This window comes from Vulpes vulpes, chromosome 16 (genome assembly GCF_048418805.1).
Source record: "Vulpes vulpes isolate BD-2025 chromosome 16, VulVul3, whole genome shotgun sequence".
Lineage (NCBI taxonomy): Eukaryota > Metazoa > Chordata > Mammalia > Carnivora > Canidae > Vulpes > Vulpes vulpes.
Genome location: NC_132795.1, coordinates 71,491,467 through 71,517,155, shown reverse-complemented (window position 1 = coordinate 71,517,155; position 25,689 = coordinate 71,491,467). Strand labels below are relative to the sequence as shown.

General features: G+C 43.1%; 1 protein-coding gene across 6 annotated transcripts in view; it reads right to left on the bottom strand.

Moving 5' to 3' along the window:
- AFF3 (ALF transcription elongation factor 3) overlaps positions 1 to 25,689 on the bottom strand; it is a 522,770-nt gene that overhangs the window by 68,621 nt on the left and 428,460 nt on the right. For 3 of the 6 annotated variants that reach the window (XM_072743000.1, XM_072743002.1, XM_072743005.1), the window contains exon 12: positions 24,382 to 24,422. In XM_072743000.1, the coding sequence (XP_072599101.1) occupies positions 24,382 to 24,422 (41 nt within the window). The remainder of the gene's footprint in view (positions 1 to 24,381; positions 24,423 to 25,689) is intronic. The other 3 variants (XM_072743001.1, XM_072743003.1, XM_072743004.1) reach the window with 1 other exon arrangement.

Genomic DNA, 25,689 nt, shown 5'->3' with positions numbered 1-25,689 from the left:
GAGCTGTTGCTTTGTACACACTCCCTGCCTGGCACTGTTCTGAGTTTGGTGGGGGCAAGCACCATCATGTTAATCTGTATCCTCAAAGTTGGAGGGCCTAGATTAATGTTCAAAAGAAGACAGTATATTTCAAGTGCTAATATCTGTGATTAAATTCTTACTTGTAGGAGTTTAGAGACCAGGAGAATCACTCCAGAAAAAATCTAGGAGGGCTGGAGTTTGCAGGTAGGTGTCCCTGGAGGAGGTAGTACCTGAGTAGGGCTCGAAGCATAAGGTAGGATTTAACTAGGAGAATAGAGAAAGCGACAAGCTCTAGGCAAGGCAGGCGGGTTACAGGTGGGAATCCAGAATTTAGCAGGAAACAGAGATTCACAGAGGGCGATTGTGCAAGGTGAAGTCAAAACAGGCTCAGATCGGGGTGGAACTATTTATCTTTCCTTCGAATTTATGGAGTCTGGCACCAAGTAGCCCTTCTATGTAGACACACAGGTAGTGAAGAAAAGAGCTGAAGAAATAGATTGGGATTGACTGATTTTCTGTATTGGGTGAAGCAGAAATTCTGTAAGCATATGGGCGTGACTTAAACTAGCAAGACCAGGGGATCCCTGGGTGGCTCAGCGGTTTAGCGCCTGCCTTCAGCCCAGGGCGTGATCCTGGAGTCCCAGGATCGAGTCCGACGTTGGGTTCCCGGCATGGAGCCTGTTTCTCCCTCTGCCTGTGTCTCTGCCTCTCTCTCTCTCTCTCTCTGTCTATCATGAATAAATAAATAAGTCTTTAAAAATAAATAAACTAGTAAGACCATTCTGAATGGGAGGCTTGTGGGATCGGGGGTCTCCAACCCCACTTCGGTGTGGCCACTGCTGGAGCATAGAGGACACAAACGATTCAGGGAAATGGTATCTCCTTCAACCACTGATTATGCTTTGTGGAGGCTGTGCACCTGGGAGATGCCCACGACTGTAAGTGACACCCATGTGCAGAAGCTGAGAATGAGCTGATTCTGAGAGGGAAATTACAAGGATGACATTTTATTTGAGGAAAGGAACATTCAAGTCAGGCCTTTGTTTCTTTAAGGTTTGCTGAAAATAGAGAGGTTGTTTTACGGGCAGGCTGAGCAAAGAGGGAGAAAGGAAGGGCGGGGGTGGGTAAGAAACAGAAGGGGCAAGGAAATAAACTGAAATGTGGTCAATATAATTTTATTTGCTTTATTATTCCTGAGGATGGTGCCAATAAGTCTGAGTTCTGTGACTCCCCAGCTCCACCATCACAGAAAATGTGAGTAATCTTGCTTCCAGAAATGAACTTCCCACTAAAAGAAGCATCACCAAGCATCATACAACAGATCAATAAAACTCCCAGCCCAGGGCCGGCCTGACTGGATGGTGTTCTCCCAGCAGGGTCTGAATGGCTCCAGGCATTGGGCCTGGTGACAAGCCAGGGCTGCAGGGCTGTAGCCTGTTCTTTCACTGAAAACACACCACAGAGTTGGGAAATGCGGTCAGGCCCCAAGTGAGTTCTGGGTAAAAGGCAAGAGCACTGAGATGGGTGCTAGAGACAGTCCTTGCCTTCAGGGAGCTTCCAACTGGCTTGTTTTTGTGATCAGGATATGCTTCAAAGCTAGTCTCACTTTTTTTCTAACGAAGGAAAACTGAGAGAGTTCACAGGAGGAAGAGAGGATGGGAGGAAGGCATACAGGCGGCTATCAGAGCACACCTGGCAGTGTGTGTCTCAGTTAATTCCAAGGAGCAACATGCATGTGGGGCCTCAGAATGCCTCAGGAGAGAAAACACTCCTTCAGGATCTTAAAACCTGAAAAGACAGGCTTTTCCTGATGCTAAACATGAACAGTGGCGGCCCAGCTTCCCAAAGCCCTGGGAGCCAGGTCCTACAACACAGTTTGTAGTGCCCATTGCATAATAAGTATGTAAGTCCTTTGTTCAAAAGGGAAAAAAGGCATCATGGCAAGTACTAAGATAGAAAACTTTCCCCTTTCTCCATGGTCTCTCAAATGGTCATGGCATTTTTAAAATTTGCTATTTCATGTTGTGCTTTCTGGGTACCAGGGTACTTATGGGGTGGGTACAGACCCTCTCAGGCATCTGGGGAACTTTCTTCTGGTGTCCTGGGTGGGGGGGTAGGCAAGTTGAGTCAGGCATCTTCCCCTTCCACAGCCTGCTGCCCCAACTATGATGGGCAAAGGGTGACAACCAAGGGTATGGTGACCTCTGCATTGGAACATTGGAGGCACCTGCATCAGGGCAGGGGAGAGGCCCGCTCTGGAAGCGTTGCCCTTTGAATGAGCCTGGAGCTGCCAGGCTGGGGCAGATAGGGCCACCATGGTGCCCTAGGCATGTGTGCCCTACCCCCGCCCCCCAGTGCACCCACGTTCCCCCTGGGGTGCAGGATGGCAACAACTGCTGCACAGTGGGGAGAGGGAATGCAGAGTGGGGCCAGGGAACCAGGCGGGGTGGGGGAGCAGGAAGCTCCCTGGGAAGCATGTGACCCAACACTCCAAGCTGCTGCTGTACGCTTCATGGTTTCAATGGACTTTGCTTATGAAACACAGATTCAAAGACTAAGCCATTAAGGCTTTCAGCAGAGCAACTGCAGAGCATTAAACTAAGTGTGGACCATCTGATCATAGGGGCCCTTTGAGACCTCACAGTTCACTGGCCCATGAAGCTGGCCCTACCTGAGGCTGTAGGTCCCTTCTACTTTCGTCCTTCTCTAAAACAAAATGCCACAACATATAGATCATCATCTAGACTCCTGGGACTGTGATCTTCGGCGAGCACTCTGTTCCTGCCTGTAATCCACCCTGCCACCTGCTTGCATTCCCTGAATTGCTCACTAGTGTAAAGGTGGAAGAAAACTTCACAGACTATCTCCAGGTAACCAAGGTGGTGACAGTTTCGGAAGCTCAAAGGAATTTCTGTGGAGATAGGGTTTTAAATAAGTTGGAGTCCCATGTAATTAAAATAATGAATTAAAACTGCCACTTCAGTAACTGCTTTTGTATTTTAATATTTACTACCATTGCCATTGTGTAACTTAACTCATTAATTACATTTGGAAAAAAGTTAAGCAATGAATAATTAATATGATGTGATAACCAAGGGAGTCATAGCGGTTAAGAAACAGAGCTAAAAGAAAGTGTCACCCACACGCAGTCTTGTTAATGAGAGTCTCACAGCCTGACAGCCACATGCTCAGAGGTGATGCTCTCAGCCCATCACCTGCTGTTCTTAGAGGTCAACAGAAAACTCTCTTTGGCCTCACTGCATATGTGGGAACAGGTCAGTGGCAGCAAGAAAGTCTCCACTTTATCAAAACAGACAGTCTTTGGCACAAATAACTCAGCAAAATACAAATTAGAAAGGGCACCAAGAGGTCAGCACAGTGCTGGGGCAGTAGCCCATGCCTCACAGAAAGTGGAAGTCTGATGTTTTCCATCAGGACACATATGGTGGGAGGTGGGGGACAGGAGTTCAGCCAGATGCCTCTGACCTGCAAATGCTCCCACCCTTACATGGATTTCCAAATAGGCCCAGCACTTGCAGCAAGTACAGCACCTACTCCACACACATACGAATATACACACTCGTATGGAAAATCAAGAGGAGACACACCACTTCTGGCAGGGAGATGCTTATTCTACTGAAAAGAGAAAATTAGTTTTCAAGGAAGCTCTCTTGAAGAGCAAGATAGAATTGCATCCATGGTTTGTATACAGATGGCCTTCCAAGATCTTCACATTTTCTTACGTAATTTCCAACAAAGATCAAATACTTTATAAGACATTTCTTTTCATAATGGTCTCTTGACCAAAATATGGTTTCTGTAGGGTTGCCAGATCAAATAGAGGGAACGCAATGAAGTCTGAATTTCAGAAAACCAATGCGTAATATGTAATCTGAGGGGCATACTTAAGCTAAAGAATTATTCATTGTTCTTGTACAAGATCTTGTAAATCTTTTTTAAAGATTTTATTTCTTTATTCATGAGACACACACACACACACACACACAGAGAGAGAGAGAGAGAGAGAGAGAGAGAGAGAGAGGCAGAGACACAGGCAGAGGGAGAAGCAGGCTCCAAGCAGGGAGCCCGATGTGGGAACCGATCCCGGGTCTCCAGGATCACACCCTGAGCTGAAGGCAGGAGCCAAACCGCTGAGCCACCCAGGGATTCCCTGTTCCTGTATTTTTATTTGTTAACCCTGGCAATCTAAGGTTTGTGATCTTTTTCATCCATCCAACATGAAAACGTCTGGCACCAAGCACTAAGGAGACACTCCTGGAACGTTTGTGGATGACTTACTTAAGAAATTTGCATGACACTTGGCAAACAGCACCACCATTAAATAGTGTGCAGGGATTTCCTGCTTGAAAGTTTGCAAAATCTCTTCTGGGTTCTTGATAAGATGCTAGATGGAATGACGCATGAGAGGATTAATTGCAACTAAATCACACAGCTGAAGGTTTGGGGCCTGGGACTTCATCTTTCAGGTTGCCAAAGCTGTATTCTAAGAGTGGTGTCACACAACAGACACTGTGATGGAGGAACTGTTAGATAATATAATAAAGGGGTAATAAAATATCATGAGTCTATTTCAAAGTCACAAAACTCAGGGTTAAATATTGCCTTTTATGCTTCTGAATGAGTTGAGAGGATGAAAAGTGAGGCTCATGTAACCATTTTCTTACTGTAACAAACTTGTTTATATCTCCATGACTGCAACACCTGCCAGCTAGTTGAGAATCCTAAAGTGGCCATGTGAAGAGATTAGTTTTTGGGAAAAGAAATATACTGAATTGCCTTCCAGGGCAGGTGTAGAAAATGTCAACCCTGAAGGATCTTTAGTGCATCCGAACTAGCCACAATCCACCCATCCTAAGCTGTGTGTTGTTCGTTGCATTTAGACAACAGAATATTGGAAGAATGCTTTATTCAACAGAGTAGGCTTGGGCATAATGTTGGGAGTTAATAAGATATGCCCTCGTTGGGGTGTTTCACTGAAAGAAAGTGGCATCTGTAAACCTAGAGCCATGTCTCGGGCTCATGTTTATTCTTATTGCCAGTTTTATTTTCATAATACACAAAAGATAGAAAATTCCTCTGGAAAGCAATTCTCCTTTAGATTCTCTTATTTAGACCTTCCTACTGCACTAGATGCAGCTTACCCTATTTAGAACAGGTGGTAGGATGGAGAGAGAGACGAGGTTGACTACAGGCACTCTAGTCTAGGTTTCACTCTAGACTCCTCTTTAGGGCAAGCTGCTCATGGGGGCAAGTGACCCAACCCCTCAGAAACGTGATTGTCACAAAGGAAAGAGCTCATGAAGACTTTTAGGAGCTCTTGCCTCTACCAGGGTTTTTAGCAAGAAGACTTTTAAAAATAAAAAGAGAAGAAAAGAAAAAAAGACTTCCAACAGATGATCTTCATCAAAAGTTTGGAGAAAAAAATAACACTGGAAGCAAGATGGGGATACACTGTGTGAAGCCTGGAAAGGAGGATGGGTAAGACAGCAAAGTTAAATACTAACTATAGTTATAGCAATCATGTTAGAAAACAAAAAATGAACAGTCTACAATAGCTCCTGAACACCTGTCAAAGAAATAAGGAGAAGACTTTATGGCTCCATGTTCACACTGCCCACAGGAAGTTTCTCAGCTGCTGAAGGGGATGAGGCCGGTGGGGGAAGTATCACCCTCCTGGGGGAGAATCACTTTCACACAGGTGTGAGGTAGCTAAGGGACCGCACCTTGGGAAAAGAGAAATGCCTGGCAGGTCCTGGGCTCATCTTTGTGAAGAGTTGGACTCTGAGAGAACATGGGCCTCTGAGTGCAGAGGGCAAAGGAGGCAGTTACTAGCTAAGTCTGTTAGACCCAAGTGTTGTGAGCTGTTTCAGGAAAGCTGGCCTGAGCAGAACATGGAAGGGGGCGCAGTCCAGTTGGGAAAGCTAGTGAGGGTTCTAGCTCTTGGGAGTGGCCCATCTCGGCCCTAGGACAAGCACTCTAGAAACTTCAGGAGCCTTTCTTTCACAGAGAACCCTACTCCATGTCAATGAAAGGAAGAAGCTGGATTTAGCTGGACTTACCCGCGCTGGTGGCCTGATGCTTGTGTGAACTGCCACCTACCATGCCACCCAAACCAAACCAATGTCCTTCAAACTGCTCCCCATCTGCCTGCTGAGAGGCTAGATTCCTTCATTAGAGCTTTCTATAGTCAAAAAGAAAAGGCTAACACTGAAAATGTTTCCTTGAGTAACACTGACTGATATAAATTTAAAGTTAGTTATAATTAGGGTGACCATATAATTTTGGTCTAAGCCTTGATACTTTTTAAAAAAAGTGTGTTAGAATGTACATAACAGGGATGCCTGGGTGGCTCAGTGGTTGAGCGTCTGCTTTTGGCTCAGGTCATGATCCTGGGGTCCAGGATTGAGTCCCACATGGGGCTCCTTGTGGGGAGTCTGCTTCTCCCTCTGCCACTGTGTCTCTGCCTCTCTGTGTCTCTAATGAATAAACAAAATCTTTTTAAAAAAGATTTTGTTTATTCATTCATGAGCGACAGAGAGAGAGAGAGAAGCAGAGACACAGGCAGAGGGAGAAGCAGGCTCCATGCAGGGAGCCTGACATGGGACTCAATCCCGGGTCTCCAGGATCACACCCCGGGCTGCAGGCAGTGCTAAACCGCTGTGCCACTGGGGCTGCCCATAAATAAATAAAATATTAAAAAAATAAAATGCACATAACATAAATCTTAACCATTTTTTTTGAAAGAGAAAGAGACTGCATGTGTGCACAGGAGAGGCAGAGGGAGAAGGAGAGAGAATCTTAAGCAGACACCCCCTGCCAAATTGCTGAGTGTGAAGCTGGCATGTGGCTCCATCTCATGACCCTGAGATCAGGAGCTGAGCTGAAATCAAGAGCTGGATGCTTAACTGCCTGAGACACCCAGTCGCCCTGTTTTAAGTGTACAGTTTAGTAGCTTTAACTATATCACATTGTTTCACTACCATTACCACCATCCATCTCTGAAACTTTTCATCTTACAGTAAAAACTGAAACTCTATACCCTTTAAACACTAATTTCCCATTCTGCCCTCTCCACAGCTTCTGGCAACCACCGTTTGACTTTCTTTCTGAATTTGACTACTCCAGAGAACCCATATAGTGGAATTACATAGTTATTTATCTTTTTGGAAGCAGGCTTATTTAACTTAGCATAGTGTCCTCAAAATATATTATGCGGCTCACATCAGCATTTCCTTCCTTTCCAAATCTAAATATATCCCAGGGCAGGTATATACCACATTTTGTTTATCTATTCATCCATCTATGGGTTGCTTCTGTCTCTTAGCTATTATCAGTAAGGATGCTCTGAACATGGGTGTGCAAGTATCTCTTTGAGATCATGCTTTCATTCCTTGGGGTAATATCCAAAAGTGGAATTGTTGGATCATACAGTAATTCTATCTTTAATTTTCTGAAGAATTATATACTTTTTCTATAGTGTCTATACCATTTTAGAATTCCCACCAACAGTGTATGAGGGTTCCAATTTCTCCACACTTGTTATTTTCTGTTTTTTCATTTTTTAATTTTTACAATAGTAGCCATTTTAATGGGTGTCTCATAGTGGTTTAAATCAGGACACTTTTTTTTTCTTTAAAGATTTTATTTATTTATTTGAAAGAGAGAGGGAGAGAGAATGAGTGGGGGGGGGAGGGGCAGAGGGAGCCTGTGCGGCAGGGAGCCTGATGCGGAATTTGATCCCAGGACCCTGGGATCATGATCTTGAGCCAGAGGCAGATGCTTAACTGACTGAGCTACTACCCAGGTGCCCTAAACCCGGACACGTCTAAGAGTGAAGGAGGCATTATCTGTGATTATAATGGGGCATGGACAATCATTGGGTTGTAAGGTCATTGCAGCTATAATCAGCCTAGGGAATCACATAGGGAATGTTGCTTCTGTGGCCATAGATCTACTGGCCCAGAAGCCCAGAATGCAAGGTTTTGTTGTAGAGTGGCATAACAGCCTTCTTAGGGGCTCTGTTCCTGCCTGTAACCTACCCAGTTACCTGTCTGCTTGCATTCCCCAAGTTTCTCACTAATGTCAAGGTGGAATAAAATTTTGCAGTCTGTCTCTGGCTAGCCAAGGTGGTGATGGTTTTGGAAACTCAAGGAGGCTCTATGGAGCCAGAATTTTAAATAAGTTGCAGTCTCATGTTAATAAAATAATTTTGAATTAAAACTGCCTCTTCAGTAATTGCTTTTATATTATAGTATTTACTACCATTGCCACTGTACAACTTATTTCATTATTTACTGTTGGAGAAAAGTTGCCTGCCATCCTTAGGTTAAGGGTAAAGGGTTAAGTGTCGTGGATGGAATGTGGCATTTTTACTTTATCTTCCATTACTCACCAAGGGTGGTAGAAGCCATTCAAGTTTCTCCCTCTCTCCCTTCCTTAGTCCTTCTTAGCAGCTATTTTACTAAAAATGTATACTATTTGTAATAAGTTGTTTTACATAGCTCTTTTGCAAAATATAATCCCATAAGGCCTAACAAATGCTTCGAGGTAGATAGAGCAAGCATCACTCTCTCCACTTAACAGACAAGAAAAAAGACTCAGAGAAATAAAGTCGGTCAGCTAGTGTTAAGGCCATGCATTAGGGACTACACTAGATACCAAGATATGACAGGGATCAGACGGAGCCTGTCTTCAGTGGGAAGGCAAGAAATCAAGAAGTTCATTACAACAGTGGTGACTGTCACCAAGAGGCAAGTGGAGGGTGCTGGGGGAAGAGATGGCAAAGGGGGGAAGGCCTAACGGGGTAATATCCTGTTATAGGATGTTTAAGCTGCGACCTGGTATTAGAGTAGGAGTAGGCTGGGCAACATGAAAGGGGGGAGGGGAGAGGGAGGGAAAGACTGTTCCAGGGAGAAGAAGCAGCATGTGTGCAGGTGTGGGAGAAGTATAATTTCTGGGCTTGGAGATCCAGAGTGAGTCTGTGATAGAGCTAGAGCTTGACTGGGCCAGGAGGAGTCATGTTGGTTGGATCCATACTGTTCCAGACCTTCTCATATCTACGGAGTCTATGTGGTATCCACTGTCTGGAGCTTCACTTCCCCTGACTGAGGCAAGGAATCCGGATAACTGATGACTAGTGCCACCCACAGGAACAATCTAGGGGTAGGGTTCACATTTAAAGACTCATTAGGTACAGAACTGCTGTAGAGCTGTGAGCAAAATCTGGCCTTCATTCTGAAGTGTTAGTGAATAACCAGTATTTCTCCAGCCAGCTGGATTGAAAAAAAAATCTTCAGGAAATATAAGTCTTAGGAAATAATGTTGGCTTGACTCTCCTTTCCTCATCATATAAATCTAAGCACAACCGGAGCACTTTTCAAGTTTTTAGTCATCTTCTGTTTTAAGTGCAGGACACAGAAGGAGGGCTAAAATCCCTAGAACTACTTTCCTGAAGACAACAGGAGTAGATGAGGTGTGTTCCACCAAGTCAGCTCCCAGCAGAAACCTCCGAGGATGCATGTTCATTCCTGTTTTATGCTCAAATGTGGCAGGAACAGACAGCTTCTTTTGCTTAAATGGGACTAAGTTCTGATGCTCTGACCTCCGGTCAAGGGCAAGAGCAGCCCTTGGTCCGGTGTGTAGTGCTCAAGCCTGTGCTGTGAATGCAGGCTTCCGGCAGGTGGGATTTCATCCTTTTTATAAGGGGATGCGGGGTGGTGGTGGTGGTGGTGGTGGTGGTGGTGGTGGTGGTGGTGGTGGAGCAAGGATGAGGCCCTTGGGCAACAAGGACAATGTGCCTTTGTCACCAACTCAGTGTGCAAAAACATCCCCACACAAGGCCCCACTGCCACCCAAAAACCTGGGCTCCTGACAGCTCTCCTCCTTCTTCAACCTTGGGCAATGGACTCATCACTTTAGGTATCAGTTTCCCCATGTGTAAAGTGGGGACAAGGGCACCTACCCCACAGCGCTATCGTGGAGATGGAATGGGGTAACGACATCAAGCCCTAGCACAGGGCTCACTGCAGCAGGCGAGCCACTCCAAGAGCAAAGAGGGTAACGTGATGTCCTGATGAGAACAAGCCTTTGTCAAGGAGAGGTGGGTTATCATTCAACTTTGTGTTCACCTTCCAACAATAGCAAAGGTCCAAGCCTACTGTCCTTTTAGAATTACACTAAATAGCTTAGTGGCTGGAGTGAGGACTCAAAACAAATAGGGACTTCCTTTCACATATTCCCTCAGCAAACTAATAAATACCTTACTTCTCTGTGCTTCGGTAGCATTCATGCCTGTGCACACATAATTTGTCTTCTTCTCTCCCAGCAGCAGGACTGGCTGGCTGAATAGGGGTTACTGTCTCCATTGTAAGATGAGGAACTGTGGCCTAACGTGGCCCTGTGACTCACTGGCTGTGAACAGGGCAAACAGGGCCACAGGGAAGCCCCTGGGGAGCTGCTGGGCCTACAAACTCTAGGGCTAGGCTAGGCTTCATGGAGGTCCTGTGCAATTAGTTGGACCAGGGCCAGTAGACAGGCAGAACTGGTCTGTGAAATGGAAAAGGGGCCATGGACTGACATCTAACTGACATACTGAAGACTGCCTTTCTCACTGGGAGGAGCAATGGGGAGAGGGCAGCCTGAAAACTCCAACCCGAGGCCACGGAGAATTACAGAGGGTGGAGGCGCGGCTGGGGAACCTACTCAGAATCCAGCAGCTCTGACGGCTGTTCAGAATAACGGGTGCAGATGGCCAGGCTCTGATGCTGGCTGGCGAGGGCAGAGTGGGTGCTGCACTCTTCGGGCTGTTGGGAGGATACGGTGTGGCAGCTGGCCTGCCAGTCACTTGCCTGGAAGCCAGCACAGGGAAAGGAATTGGATGAAGTCAGGAAAGGTCAGGCTGCTCCAGTTGACGCAGAGCACATTAACCTTTCAACAGCAGCAGGGGAGCTCACCAGCCTCCAAAACATAGTCATTAAAGGCCAGCCGGGCAGCTCGGCCAATACTGGCCCAAGTCCGCCTCTGGGAGGGCAGTTGGAGGAGTGGGTCACAGGGAGGCCACTGGGGAGTGGAGGAGAGGAGAGGAGGGGCAGGCCTCGTGCCCAGAGTTAGCAGCTGGAGGGGCAGCTCGTTCCAGCTGGCTTGGGGAGTCCAAAGTGAAATGACCAGGGTGGGACTGTCTGGGAGGGAATTTATTGGGGGCCTGGATTGGTGAGAGGTGTTAGCCTGAAAGGCTCTTAAAGCAGAGAGAAGGAAGGCTCCCGGCTTTGGCTAGTTTTCTCCACTAAAAGGAGATTTAACAAAACAAAACAAAACAAAACAAAACAAAACAAAACAAAACACAATGGTGGTGGCATAAATTAAATAAACTTCCATCAAAAGCAGCTAAGTAGCTTGGCTTTAAACAAAACAAAACAAAACAAAACAAAACAAAACAAAACAAAACAAAACAAAAAAACTCCTCAATCTATCTCTTGGCTTTAAAACTATCTACCTGCCACCAATATTTCTCCAGCTGGCCCCCCACTCCTTAAAGGCACATACGTGAGGGAAATATCTCAAGACAGTGGCATCAGTGTGTTAAGAAATATACATGTAACTAAAATGTACTTCATGTTTTAGAATCTTCTTTTTTTCCCCCCTGTAAGATATATTACTTGTTGCTCTTGGGTTTCTATTATATTCAGTTCTGTTTCCCAGATCTGGGTCAGTGAGAATGGTAAAAGCATGGGGAAGAGGATGGCTACCGGTTGTATCTTCCTGTGTAATCAGTTTAAACATTTTAAAAGAACTGACCACTAATTAACTAATCATCAACATATTCAGTGTAGGATAGTAAATGCTTAATTAAAACTAAGTATTATTCAAGAAGGTACAGGTGTAATTCTACCTTAGAAATAGATACTTTCAAAAAGGAGTAGACAGAAAGCAAAAATAAACTATCGGGACTACACAAAAATAAAAAGCTTTTGCTCAGCAAACTATCATCAAAACAAAAGGCAACCCACTGAATAGGAGAAGATTTTTGCAAATGACAGATCTGATAATGGGTTAATATCCAACATATATAAAGAATTTATACAACTCAACATCAAAAACCCCCAAATAATCTGGTTAAAAAGTAGGCAGAGGGCCTGAATAGACATTTTCCAAAGAAGACACACAAAGGGTCAGTAGACATGAAAAGATGCTCAACATCGCTCATGATCAGGGAAATGCAAGTCAAAAGCACAATGAAGTATTGCTTCATATCTGTCAGAATGGCTAGAATCAAAAAGACAAAAAATAATAAGTGTTGGCAAGGATGTGGAGAAAAAGCAACCCTCGTGCACTGTTGGTGGAAATGTAAATTGGTGTAGTCACTGTGGAAAACAGCATGAAAGTTCCTAAAAAAGATAAAAAATTGAAATAACATATGATTCAATAATCCTATTACTGGATTTACCCAAAGAAAAAAACCCCACTATTTTGAAAAGATATATGCACTCCTATGTTTACTGAAGCTTTATTTATTTATTTGTTTGTTTTTTAAAGATTTTATTTATTCATGAGAGACACAGACAGAGAGAGAGGCAGAGCCCCAGGCAGAGGGAGAAGCAGGCTCCATGCAGGGAGCCCGATGTGGCACTCAATCCCGGGACTCCAGGATCATGCCCTGGACTGAAGGTGGTGCTAAACTGCTGAGCCACCCAGGCTGCCCTGAAGCATTATGTATAAGAGCTAAGATATAGAAGCAATCTAAGTGCCCATCAACAGATGGATAAAGAAGATATGGCATATACATATATATATATATGTATATGTGTATACATATATACATATACACATATATACATATACACAAAAAGAAATATTATTCAGCCATAAAAATGAATGAGATCTTGCCTTTTGCAACAACATGGAGTTAAAGAGTATTATGCTAGATAAAATAAGTTAGACAGAGAAAAGACATATACTATATGATTTCACTTACATATAGAATCTAAAAAATAAAACAAATAAACAAAAAGCAGAATCAGACCTATAAATGCAGAGAACCAACTGATGGTTACCAGAGAGAAGGGGGAGATGGGGAGAATGGGTGAAGGGGAGTGGGAGATACAGGCTTCCAGTTATGGAACAAATAGGTCATAGGAATGCAAGGTATAGCATTGGGAAGAGTCAGCGGTATTGTAGTAGTGTTATATGGCAACATATGGTAGCTACCGTTGTGGTGAGTACTGCACAACAAATGGACTTGTTGAATTGCTATGCTGTACATCTGAAACTAATGTAACAGTGTGTGCTACACTGTACTGTACAGTACACTGTAACTGCACTTCAGTTAAAAAAGAAAAAGAGTGGACAGCAGTGACAAATATTGAAAACTCTGCTAGTTACACAAGAGCTTTATTCCCCTTAATGCCAACTTTGAGATGTTTTGTGTATTGAATATACAAGTAACTTTTCTTGATGTTAAAAATTGGATTACAATCATACACCATTGTCCGTGGTCTAGAACTAAAAGGAGTATGACATAGTGACAAAGACTTAAGTAAAAATAACCTATAGTTCTGTGATTTAAATACTTCGCCTTCACTAGCCTTATCAATTTAGTCTGAGAATGAGTCCAGAAGAGGGGAATACAGTGTGGATGGTAATGGGTCAAAGTTGGTCATTTAAAGTATGGTAATAATAGTTATGTCATGCCTTTTATGGGGTGTCTGGTTCCTTCTGACCCCTTTTTTCAAGGCTCATTAAGTCAGGTGGTGTGGACAATCAGCTCTGCTCTTGGGTGATCACAGATCTCCCACTGGTTGCTGGGGCAGGGATGGGATGACAGGTCTCTTCACCACAGGTAGACCAGGTGTGCCCGTGAGAGGCCTTCTCCTCTATCAGAGAAGGAAGGAAGGAATCTCAGTACTAGAACTCCAGCCCCTCAAACCCGGGACAGAAAGAACTACTTCCCACTGGAGACATGTGAGAAAGGAGACCATCTTGAAGAGCTTGGAATATTGGTATGTACATTCATTTTTTTCTTTTTAAAATTATGGTAAAATATATATAACATCATATTAATCATTGTAGCCACATGTAAGTATACAGTTCAGTGGCATTCCATATATTCACATTGTTGTGTGGCTTTTTTGAAGAGGCCACACACTCCTCTAAGAAGGCCGCATGCATTCCTGCAGGCTTACAGGAATTGTGAGCAACGACAGACAGGGGTAAAACTCACTTTCACCCCGAGGCCTATGGTGGCATCCCTTTGCCCAGACATCAGGCAGCAGGTCCCCACTAATCCTCAGGTGTCCCCAAACCCACTAGACCATTTTAAAGGGCAATTAGTGGCTTCACACAATTCATTGTTTATTTACTCAAAAGACTGTTTCTTCTAGGTTGCTCTGTTCTATTGTGTAAAATACATGTTTGGGACCTTTTAAAATGTGTGTTATTTACCTGATAGAACTCAATGGCTTCTCTGGAGCCATTCAGTTTTATTGTGGAAATTAGTAGTAGGGGGGCTTTTTAAAAGCCGAATTTTAGTCCTGACAGCCTGCGTTTGCTCACATTGTTAACGCAGTCAATTGAGCTAACAGCTACCAAAGGGAGGTTGGGGACACTTACATGGCCTCTCCAGAAGAAGCAGTAAGGCCAAGGGGGTCCACTTTTGTGAGTATATATGGGTACCATCAGGCCTTGTTAGAGAGGAGAGGGCTGGCTCGGAGACTTAGCAATTTTTCTCCTTCCACAAGGTCTCCCTGAACAGATCTCTACCCGGGATCCCCATAGTATCTAAGAATCACTGTTTGCTTCCAAAATAAAGATTATTTGCTTTAAAATAATAAATGAGACCAATTCTTTGGAGATCTGCCAAAAAAGGTGTCAGGAATTGCCCCAGACTGGCTTTTTTATGTGACTGAAGGAGGAAGATGATGCGGTAGAGATAGGCTAGAGCCTCCTCAAAGGCATATGTGAGCCTCATCTAGGACCCACAGATCCACAAGTTTGCTTTTAGGGGAGAATAGGCTAGATTAGAATACATATATTACAAAATAGGGGTGGTAGGAGCAATAGTAAGGCACAGTTTTCGGGATTTGTTGTTTTATTTTTCTATAAGGTCAATTTAAGAACATGACCTACACTATTAGCTCTCCAGGGTTTCATACATTAAATTCAAACTGTAATACTTCCCTCCCCTGGCTTTTAAGCCTCTTGGTAAGACTTAAATCAAGAGTATCTCAAGGTATCTTGATGAGTGACTCTTCTTAGGCATACAACAGAGTAATTACTATCATATGGATAGATTACCAAAGCACTTTTCCCATTTATCACCTCATTTAATCTGAACATAAACCACACAAGGACGGCATTACTATCATCCTGTTTATGCAACTGAGGAAGTTCAAACTCAGATGGATGAATATTTTAGCCAAAGTAAATTCTAGCTCAAGTTCAAGCATTCAAAATCTCATCCTTCCTGCATGATGAGGAGAGGTGAGGGAGAGCTGAGCCAGAGGTTTGGTATTTTTCCCCAGAGAGTAGAGATAAGAAGGCATAATTGGAATTCTTGGTCTTTATTGTTTGAAAGCCAGTCCTTTGGTATCAAGTACTACCGAATATTTCAGATGGGGTTCCTAGGCTCCAGTCAGCTGTTGAGACCAGACACAAATACATAAGGTGTGCAAAGGACGGAAGCAGACCTAGGTCCACAATTATATGAGGTGCTGATGGAATAGGTGTGTGGGAGCCAGGTAAGCTGGTTATTTAGGGTTTCTGTGGAAGATGATGCTTGATTCCACATTTGAAGGAAGCACTGTGTTGCAAAAGGTAACCCCTACCCCTTGTACCAGTGGCTGTCTAGAGCTGGCTTTCAGACCCCTTTCTCTTTAGACACCTACATCCTGGCGGAATGAGGGGCCTGTGGCTCCCTGTTTACCCCCATGGCCTTGCACGCTCAGACCAAGGCCATTTGTTCCGCAGAGAAGGCTGGTGCTTCCCTTCTCCATCCCAGTGTCTTCTGATGTGACCCATCCTTTATATGCTACTTCAAACACCTCCCCGCTCCCCACAGCTATTCTCTTTCTTTGTTCTGAGGGTACTTCAAGGTTTTAACTGCATCCCTCCAGTGACTTTTATTCATAAATTGATGGGGGGCAAGGGTGATTACTAAAGCAGCTAAGAGCATCATCAACCAGAGTCAGAACCCTCTGAGGCTTTATGTCCACAAGACTTTGGGAAAGTTATGTTATCTCCAGTCACCCAACTCACTAGGATTTTAGGGAGAGTATTTGTGAAATGAAATGAAATAAAATGTCATTGAAAATATCATCTCCTCAGGGACCTTATATTAATTAAATCCCTCCTTCCTAGTCGAGAAGATTGCTGTGAGGAGTAAATGAAGTTATGCATGTGAAGCGCAGAGCCTAGCACCTCCACATGACTGCTGTGCTAATAAGACCCATGGCCAGGTGGGCACATGTCGACGGTTAATGTACACTGTAGTTACACATATGTCTAAGTTTCTTCTACCACCTTGTAAACGCCTGGAGACTGGGATCCACGGGTAATGAATTTCTGTGTCTTCCACAGAGACCAGCACAATGCCGTACGCATAGCAGGGGTTCAGTAGTATAAACATGCTTCAAATGAATGAAGGTGAAAATGGAGCTTGAATCACTGGCGGAGAGAATATGGGAGAGTACTGTAAGTGGTGGCAGGAGTATGAATCACAGAAGTGAGGAGTGAGGTGGGGAGACTGTGAGGGGTCAGAGGTCATTTAGTCTCGCCCCCTCTCCATGCAGGAAATCTCTCCATGGCATCGTAGAGTTCTCCATTGGTACTGATTTCTAGTTTAATTCCACTTTAATTTAATTGCACTGGATGATTTTAATCCTTTTAAGTTTTTTCCCCAAGTTTTTAATTCCAGTATAATTAACATACAGTGTAGTATTAGTTTCAGTGTACAATATAGCAATTTAACACTTCCATACACCACACTGTGTTCATCATGGCAACTGCATCCTTAATCTCCATCGTCTACTTCATCCATCCCTCCTCCCTCCTCCCTCTGGTAACCATTGGTTTCTTCTCTATAATTAAGAGTCTTTCTTGCTTTCTCTCTCTCTCTCTCTCTCTCTCTGTCTTTCCTTTCATTTCTTTTGTTTCTTAAATTCACCTATGAGTCAAATCATATGGTATTTGTCTTTTTCTGATGGACTTATTTCACTTAGCATTATACTCTCCTGCTCCATCCACGTTGTTGAAAATGGCAAGATTGCATTCTTTTCTATGGCTGAGTAATATTCCATTGTAATATCTGTCTCTCTCACATCTTCTTTACCCATTCATCAATTTCTTGTCTACTTTTGGACTGATTTTTTAAAAAATTTATTTATGATAGTCACACAGAGAGAGAGAGAGAGAGAGAGAGAGAGGCAGAGACACAGGCAGAGGGAGAAGCAGGCTCCATGCACCGGGAGCCTGACGTGGGATTCGATCCCGGGTCCCCAGGATTCTGGGTCAAAGACCGGCGCCAAACCGCTGCGCCACCCAGGGATCCCTGGACTAATTTTTTAAAATATTTATTTATTTATTTATTTGAGAGATAAAGAGAGAGAGAGAGAGAGAGAAAGAGAGAGAGAGAAAGAGCAGATGAGAATGAGTGGAGGAGGGGCAGAGGGAGAGGAAAAAGTCTCAAGCAGACTTCCCATTGATGTAGGGCTCGATCCTACAACCCTTTCCAAGCTGAAACCAAGAGTTAGATGCTTAACCAATTGAGCCACCAGCATGCTCTGGACTGATTTTTTTTTTTTAATCATTTCATTTTTCCCACTCTTTATCTCTGTGGCAATTAAAGGTGTTTTTCAATTCTATAGCATCTTACAGGCATGGACACCTGCTTTAACCCCTCAGTGGTGAGTCCTGACCGTCAATGTCTGTCTCCTTGGTGGTCTGCTGCAGTGGCACACAGTTAGTTTCAGAAAGTATTTTCTATTTTCAGCCCAAAGTTGCTATCTGTCAACTACAAAACTACAAAACATTGTACTTAGTTCATTCATTTATTTGCTCACCGTTTTCTTTCATTCATCAAGTGACTTATTGTGTCTTCTAATTGTTAGAAATTGTGCTATGTGGTAGTGATAAAAAGATAACCAAGCCAGAAATGTTAAGATTATTATAATTATTAGTAGAGACAAAGTATTAGTACAGACTGAGTTAACTATTTGTTGATGTAAAATGTGGTGAGAGCCACTAGTCTCTGACCCCATCCACACCTGCTTTGTTGCTGTGTGGTGGAGGATGAATCATAATCATTGGGAGTCAGAGGAATTTAGTTCCAGTTCTGCCATGTGCTAACTCGGGACCTTGGATGCATCACATCACCTATCTTAGGCTCAGTTTTCTTATCTGTAAAATGAGTCTTTTCTAGTTCATGGGGTTGCTGTGAGGATCACAAAATGAGACGGTCAATGTGATAGTGCCTGTAAACTTTAAAGCTCTTTAAAAAAGTTTTTCATTTACATGATATACCAAAAAGACTTCATTATAAGTAAGGAATCCCTTGCACTGGAGAGACTGCTGTGGGTTTCAAGGGCAGGGTTGACAGATACCCTCTAGCATGCCATGTTATTATCTTTAAAGTTGGAAATTTAAAGCTTTCTTAAAAAGTTCTGCATTCCCCACTCCACCCCCCCACCCCCCACTCCCTTTTTGGGTCCTTTGAGAAGAGGCCGACTGTTAGTAGTGCATGGCAGCTGTGACTTTCCTCTCAGGACATTGTGTAAAATGTCACCCAGAAAGTTACACTTCTGTGCTGGTGGCCACCCCCAGCATGCTCCCTTTGCTCGGTTGGCAAGAGGTCAGGAAGATGAAGTGGAATGCAAACCCCTGACCCTGCAGTGTGATGTCCCCCAACCCTTCTCACCTTGCACTGGGGTCGTTTCCAGTCCTGCCTTTGGAGGAACAACAGCCCCACGTGGAAAGAAAACCCCTTCCTTTTAGTCTATTTCTCATTTGCTTAATTCCATTACATTCTCCCGAATGGGAAGAGGAGAGTTGATGGGAGAGATTTATTTGAATAAGCCTAAAGAAGCCCTTTTTTTCTGCAAAGCCAGCATCCCTGTACACGGTAAAGTCCTGAGCATAGGTGCATGGCCATGTCTGCTCACCACTGTACCCCTGGCCAGCTCTGCGCCTGGCTGAGCACGCGGGATGCGCTCAATAAATGCTTGTGGCATAAGTGAATCAATCAATGGCAGTTGTTTGGATTTCAATATAAATGGATTTTGGACCTGAGATATTGCCAGATGGGCAGACAGGTTACAGTCTGGTGATGCATCTCCAAGGCTATAAAAATGTAGCCATTTCTGGAGTCACATGCTGACATTTCAGAAGATGATTATATGCACAATTTAACCACACGGCCACTTGTGCCCTCCAAGTGCCATCGCTTCAACAACTGTTTGCATGTTAGCTTTCTTGCTCATCCCCCCCCCCCTTTTTAAAGTCAGGCACAGTTTTTTCCCAGTTCCTATTTCCAGCTGAATGTGATTTATTCATACGAAATTATGCCCCATTTTTATAAAACCCAAGTTACTGCAAATGATGCTTGAGGTTTCACAGAAAATATTAATTCCTGATCTGCTGCTATAAAGCATCCCCGCTCGCTCTGCAGCAGCTCTGTCGCTCTGAGACAGATGGAAGCAGTCCAAGGGTATGATTAACTTCTTAGTCCTGGCAATTTCCTAGTGCTCCTCTTGCCCTAGATTTCAAGATTGACCTCCAGCTTCTCTGCAAATGCACAGTTGCTCAGCTTGATAAATCACACGAATCCCTTTTTTGATCACAGTTATCTACTATTTACTACTTATGAGGTGAAGTTAATCATATTCAGAGGCACTTCATATGCTGCACACATACCCTTCCTTCTCTGAACAGCACTTTGCATATTTTCCACATTACCGGCAATGTGGCAGCTTTCACAGTACAGACAGTCTACACCAAAGACACACCTTTATAAATGGGCCTCATGCCCATTTATCCTTATTCTCCTCTGCCTCTCTCTACTTTGTCCAGTACAATAACCCATAAGGAGAAAAAACCACTTGGGAGGCACGTTATTAGGAGTGATAAGTAAGAAGGAGAGTGTCCCTTTGTAGATTGAGGTTTTCTTATAATTGGCTTGCTTTGCCTTGTTCAGAATTTTGCCATCTCTTCCTGCCTGGTCTCCTGCTGTTTTTCTCGACTTGGGGAATCAGTGGGCCTCTGGTAGGCCAGCTGACTCTCAAAGGGATGAAACAGATGATAAATTCTGCAGTCAGCAATAGGAAAGAACAACAACAAAAAAGTGCCATTCTACCCTCATGCAACCCTTCTTGTCACTGCAGGGTGGCACAGGTGAGCTGGCCAAAGCCCAAATTTGTCTTGCTAGTGTGATCCATCCAGTTTTTGGCACTTTAGCTACTTTGGATGAACCATAAATTAAGCCCATTGCTCGGGCAAAACTGAACAAGGCTATGGGTTTTCTTTGGAGGTGACCACAGAAGACTTTTTACATTTAGGTAACGGAAATATCATAGTTTTAATTTATCAAGGGTGTGTATTGATTGCTTAGGACTCACTGAACTTTAAAGTACCATCTTAACTGTCAGATATTGGATTTCTGCTAGAACGTCTATTTAAACCAGGAAATGGGAGAAATGAAAAGATAGACAGGATTGGCCTTCAAAAGACATCTGGATATTCTCTCATCTGAGAGAAGAAACAAGATTTCTATCTGCTGTTAGAAAGAAAAGGGAAATGTCAACTCTTTTCCTTATAATTAGTCTCATCGGGTCGGGTCTCAAAGACCCGGATGCAGGTTTTCTCATTGGGAAGCAGAGAACAGTCACTGGCATCCTTCAGTGTGTGCTCATACCCACCAACGACCCAAGTCAAGTAAACCCTAGGTCATTGTCAAGTTTACATCTTGAAACAAAATGGCTCTACTCCTGTATCAAATATCCTTGTGTCCACCATGTACTCAAGGTGGCTATAAGGCTAACCAGAAGTTAGATCCACATGTGAACAAACTAACAGGACATGAGATAAGAAATCTGTGGTGGCATAGGCTGGGCCAACTCAGCTGCTCTGTCCAACTGTAGAACTGCAGAACTCATGAAAGCACCTTTTCAGGTCTGAAAAGTGCCTCTATTTTCTAGGAGAAAATGAAAGTGCTGCCTTATCAATGGAATTTTATATCAAGAAGTGCTAATACACTGAAAACAATATTTTAGGAAAACAGAATAGATTATGTGAAGGAATGCAGAATAGATTCATACCAGGCTCCAAGTAGCCAGAGATACTGGCATTAGATCTCCACCTCGCGAAGGTCACAACTTGGGGGGAATCTTTACTCAATTCCATTTCGACCCTGAGGTGGTTCCTCCAACAGACAGAATGTTGGGCAAGAAGACATGCAGTAGTTTGACCCAGAGTCACATTCATCATTTTCTAGAAAATACTGATTTAGGGGATCCCTGGGTGGCCCAGCAGTTTAGCGCCTGCCTTCGGCCTAGGGCGTGATCCTGGAGACCCGGGATGGAGTCCTGCATCGGGTTCCCTGCGTGGAGCCTGCTTCTCTCTCTGCCTGTGTCTCTGCCTCTCTCTCTCTTTGCGTGTGTGTGTGTGTGTCTCTCATGAATAAATAAATAAATAAATAAATAATCTTAAAAAAATACTGGTTTATTTAACAGAATAAGTAATGTGCTAGAAAATGACATCTATTACTTGATAAATTAGTATTCCTTAATTTAAGAAAATAGAAAATATTCATCCAATGAACTTAGTAGGGGTTTTAAGTCCTTATTTGTATTTTTAATTTAATTTTATATTTTTAAAAGATTTTATTTATTTATTCATAAAGAGAAAGAGGCAGGAACATAGGCAGGGGGAGAAGCAGGCTCCCTGTAGGGAGTCTGATATTGTACTCGATCCCAGGACCCTGGGATCACAACCTGAGCCAAAGGCAGACACTCAACCACTGAGCCACCCAGTAAGTCCTTATTTTTAAAAAGGATTTAGAATCATATCTCCAAATGATTACAGATACTTCTCACTTCTGGAAATTCCTTATGTGGCCCTGAATTCATAGAAAACAGAATAGAGAAAGCTCAGAGAAGGTAGCTTTACACAACTGCATTGTTAGAATAGCAAAGTCAACTCATTACTTTAAAATGAGTCAAATTCCTCCAATTTTGAACAGAAAAACCCTTAGACTTAAGGGACATTTAAAGACAGAAATTAATAAGAAGAGAAACTACAATGGGAACCTCTATTTCCTGGGGCTTCTTTTCTCACAGTATTCTGCTGTGAGCAATTATATAATCAATAGAGGCTAAGATGCTAACTTACTAGTTAGTTAACTATTGGTTTTGTTAAGGGGTTTTAGAGAGAATATCAGAAAAAAGTCAAGGGGAATAGTGTTGCTCATCATTAAAATCCACGTGCACTTTCTATCCAGAACAGAGTCATGTATCTTTTGGGAAGCAGCCTTAAAATGTATCAGTTCTAGTTTCTGATGACTTGTCTTCATATTTGCAACCATGTTTTCAAAAGAATTCCATATTTTCCTAAAATTGGTTTTCATTCATTCTACCAAAGGTAATAATGATGTTTTGGGTTTGTACATGTGGCTTTATTGAAATATAATTTATGTACCATAAAGCTCACCCCTTCAAAACATGCAATTTGATGGTTTTTGGTACAGGGTTATGAGATCAGCACCATAATCTAATTTTACAACATTTTCAATACCCCCCAAAGACATTTTCCAACCATTGGCAATAACATAATATTGTAAACTGAGGGGCTTCACTTGTTTTCCAATGCATTTTGTTGAAGGAAACTTACTTAAGTCAAAGGAAAAAAAGAAATACGTAGAGGAAAGGAATTAATGTGTCAGATTTTAAATGTTTCCATCCAGAGTCTCCTACCAACAGACTCAGAAGCAGTACAGTTATCAGCTTTTGTGAAAATCCCAGACGTAATACCAGAAGATCATGTGGCGGCCCCTCTTAGAGCACACAAGCTTGTGTGGTTGTCATGGGGAAGGCTTTTCAACTGAAATAAAAATACTCATGCTCAACCTGCCACCATAGAGAAAATGCTTTTCACCCATGTGCACAGATAATTTGCCTAAGTGACAGGTTTTTACCTTGGAGAAGCACTGAACTGAGCTAGTTGACACAGTCAATTATTGTTCATTCAAAAAAAAAAAAAAAAAAAAAGGAAAAAAAAAGAACTGAGAAGAAAAGGAAGGTGGTCACAGTTAGCTAGATAATGCTGAGGTGCCCACCAGCCAGCCAGGGGGAACATCTCCTCCAGTGGGTTCTAACCCAGCAAGAGCCTCCCTTGGCGGCAGAAGCTGGAGTTCCTCTTCTCTTGACAGTTCTTTAAGAAACACACAAAAGGCAGCCCAGGTGGCTCAGCGGTTTAGCGCCACCTTCAGCTCAGGGCGTGATCCTGGAGACCCCGGATCGAGGCCCGTGTCGGGCTCCCTGCATGGAGCCTGCTTCTCCCTCTGCCTGTGTCTCTGCCTCTCTCTCTCTCTCTCTCTCTCTCTCTCTCAATCTCTCTCTGTGTCTCTCATAAATAAATAAATAATAGATAAAATCTTTAAAAAAAAAAGAGAGAAACACACACACCCCAACCTTAGTAAATGAAAACTCACAAACCAACCAAACAGAAAGGGTCTAGTCTGTTCCTAAAAGTAAGTTGGTATGTCTCTGTTCAGCTCTCTTTACACACAGTCTTTTAAAGCAGGGCAGGCTGTGAAATACAGCTTGAGTATTTACTGATTAGTTTTCTCTATCTCCTTCAATAACAAAAGTCTGAAAACACAAGCCAAAGCCAGGAGTAAAAAGTCAGGCACTTGGGACCATGAACTGGGTTATGTGCACGAAGTATTTCAAGAGAGAATTTCATCAAGAGACAGACAGATCCTGGTGAAATGCTATGGAAAAAGTCTGAAGAAAACATCTCAGAATAAATGAAGCACTTATGGCTGAAAAATGAGCTTAGATCTCAACCAATTCCAAAGTTCAGAATTTACTGCCCTATTCAGGTCTTTCCCTCTAAGTTTCCCATCTCCTGTTTCATTGCACAACAAGGGATTCTTCATACTTTCTATGAAATACAACAAGGCGATTTTTGCAGTAATAAACTCCACACATGCATGACAAATCCAAGCATGCAAAATGTTTAACATCCCAGTTCACAGATACTTTAGGGACAAAATCCGATTATGAATTATATGCCACAATAAATAGGGTTCAATGTTTCATAAAGCAATTTATAGTTCATAAAAATGACAAAATGTACCTGTCAGACAGAGCGTGGAGAGCAGTTCTCTGGGCTGCCTGCTGGAAGGAAGGACAGAGATGTTTATTTAATATTCTGACTTTAAATTATGTACTCAATCAACACTTTTAAAAAACCAGTGTCACACACATTTTTGCCATGTGGGCAAATATTAAACTAGCAGCAACACGGTAGAGAGCCCCATCATGTTAAGAAATGGTTTCCAGAACAGTTGACTGAAGCCCTGCAGTGCACACCTGCCACCAGGGGGCGGGAGGCATGGTGTGCTCGGCAGGGGAGATTATAGATGAGTGCCCACTGCTGATCTACCAGGAGAGGATCAGAGCTGTTTCATTTTTGCTTGCCGAAATCACTTTTCCCATGGTTTTATTCTACTTTCCTCTAAGAAAAAAAGCTGTTTTGGCTCCTTTGTAGCATCTTTCTCAATGAAAGTGTACCTTCAATTCAGTTTTCAGATTTATTGAAAAAGTCACTACCATTGGAAATTGGAAGGCCGACTGGAAATGTGATGATATTATGATACTATTGATTTGTTTTAGGCAAAGTAATGACATTGGGGCAATTTTTAAAAGTCTTCTAGAGAACCATATTGAAATATTTATGGATACAATTATACGATGTCAAGATTTGCTTTGAAACAATACAGTCGGAGGGAAGGGAGAGTGGGTGGGCGTTTATAAATGAAACAAGATGGCCTTGGGTTGATAACTGTTGAAGCTAGGGGATGAGCACATTGGGATACTATTATATTATTCTTGGCATTTAAAAAAAATATTTTATTTATTTATTCATGAGAGACACATAGAGAGAGGCAGAGACATAAGAGGGAGAAGCAGACTCCCTGCAGGGACTCTAATGCGGGACTTGATCCCAGGACCCAAGGATCATGACCTGAGCCAAAGGCAGATAGATGTTCAACCCCTGAGCCACCCAAGTGCCGTTGTTCTGGGCCTGTTTGTATGTTTTCGAAACTTTCCCTAATACCAAAACTAAGAGAAAAAGAAAAGAAAAAGGCCACCATTTCTCCATCAGATTTTCTCAGGTTTATAATCACTTTCTTTTTTTGTCTGCCTTTTCTATATTTTTGTACATTGGCTTTCTATTGCTAAGCACTGTGAAACTTCAGAAGGCCAAGGTCCTACTCCATCCTGTGTCTCAGAAGTTGTAATTGGGACGGGATCAAAGCATGGCCTCTAAGACCAGGGTTTACTCAGGGTGCAGCAGGAAATAAAGAGTGCACACAGTTTGTTTTCACTGTGTATACTACACATGTCAAGTGTACTGCTTACCAGGGACACAAAACTGTTT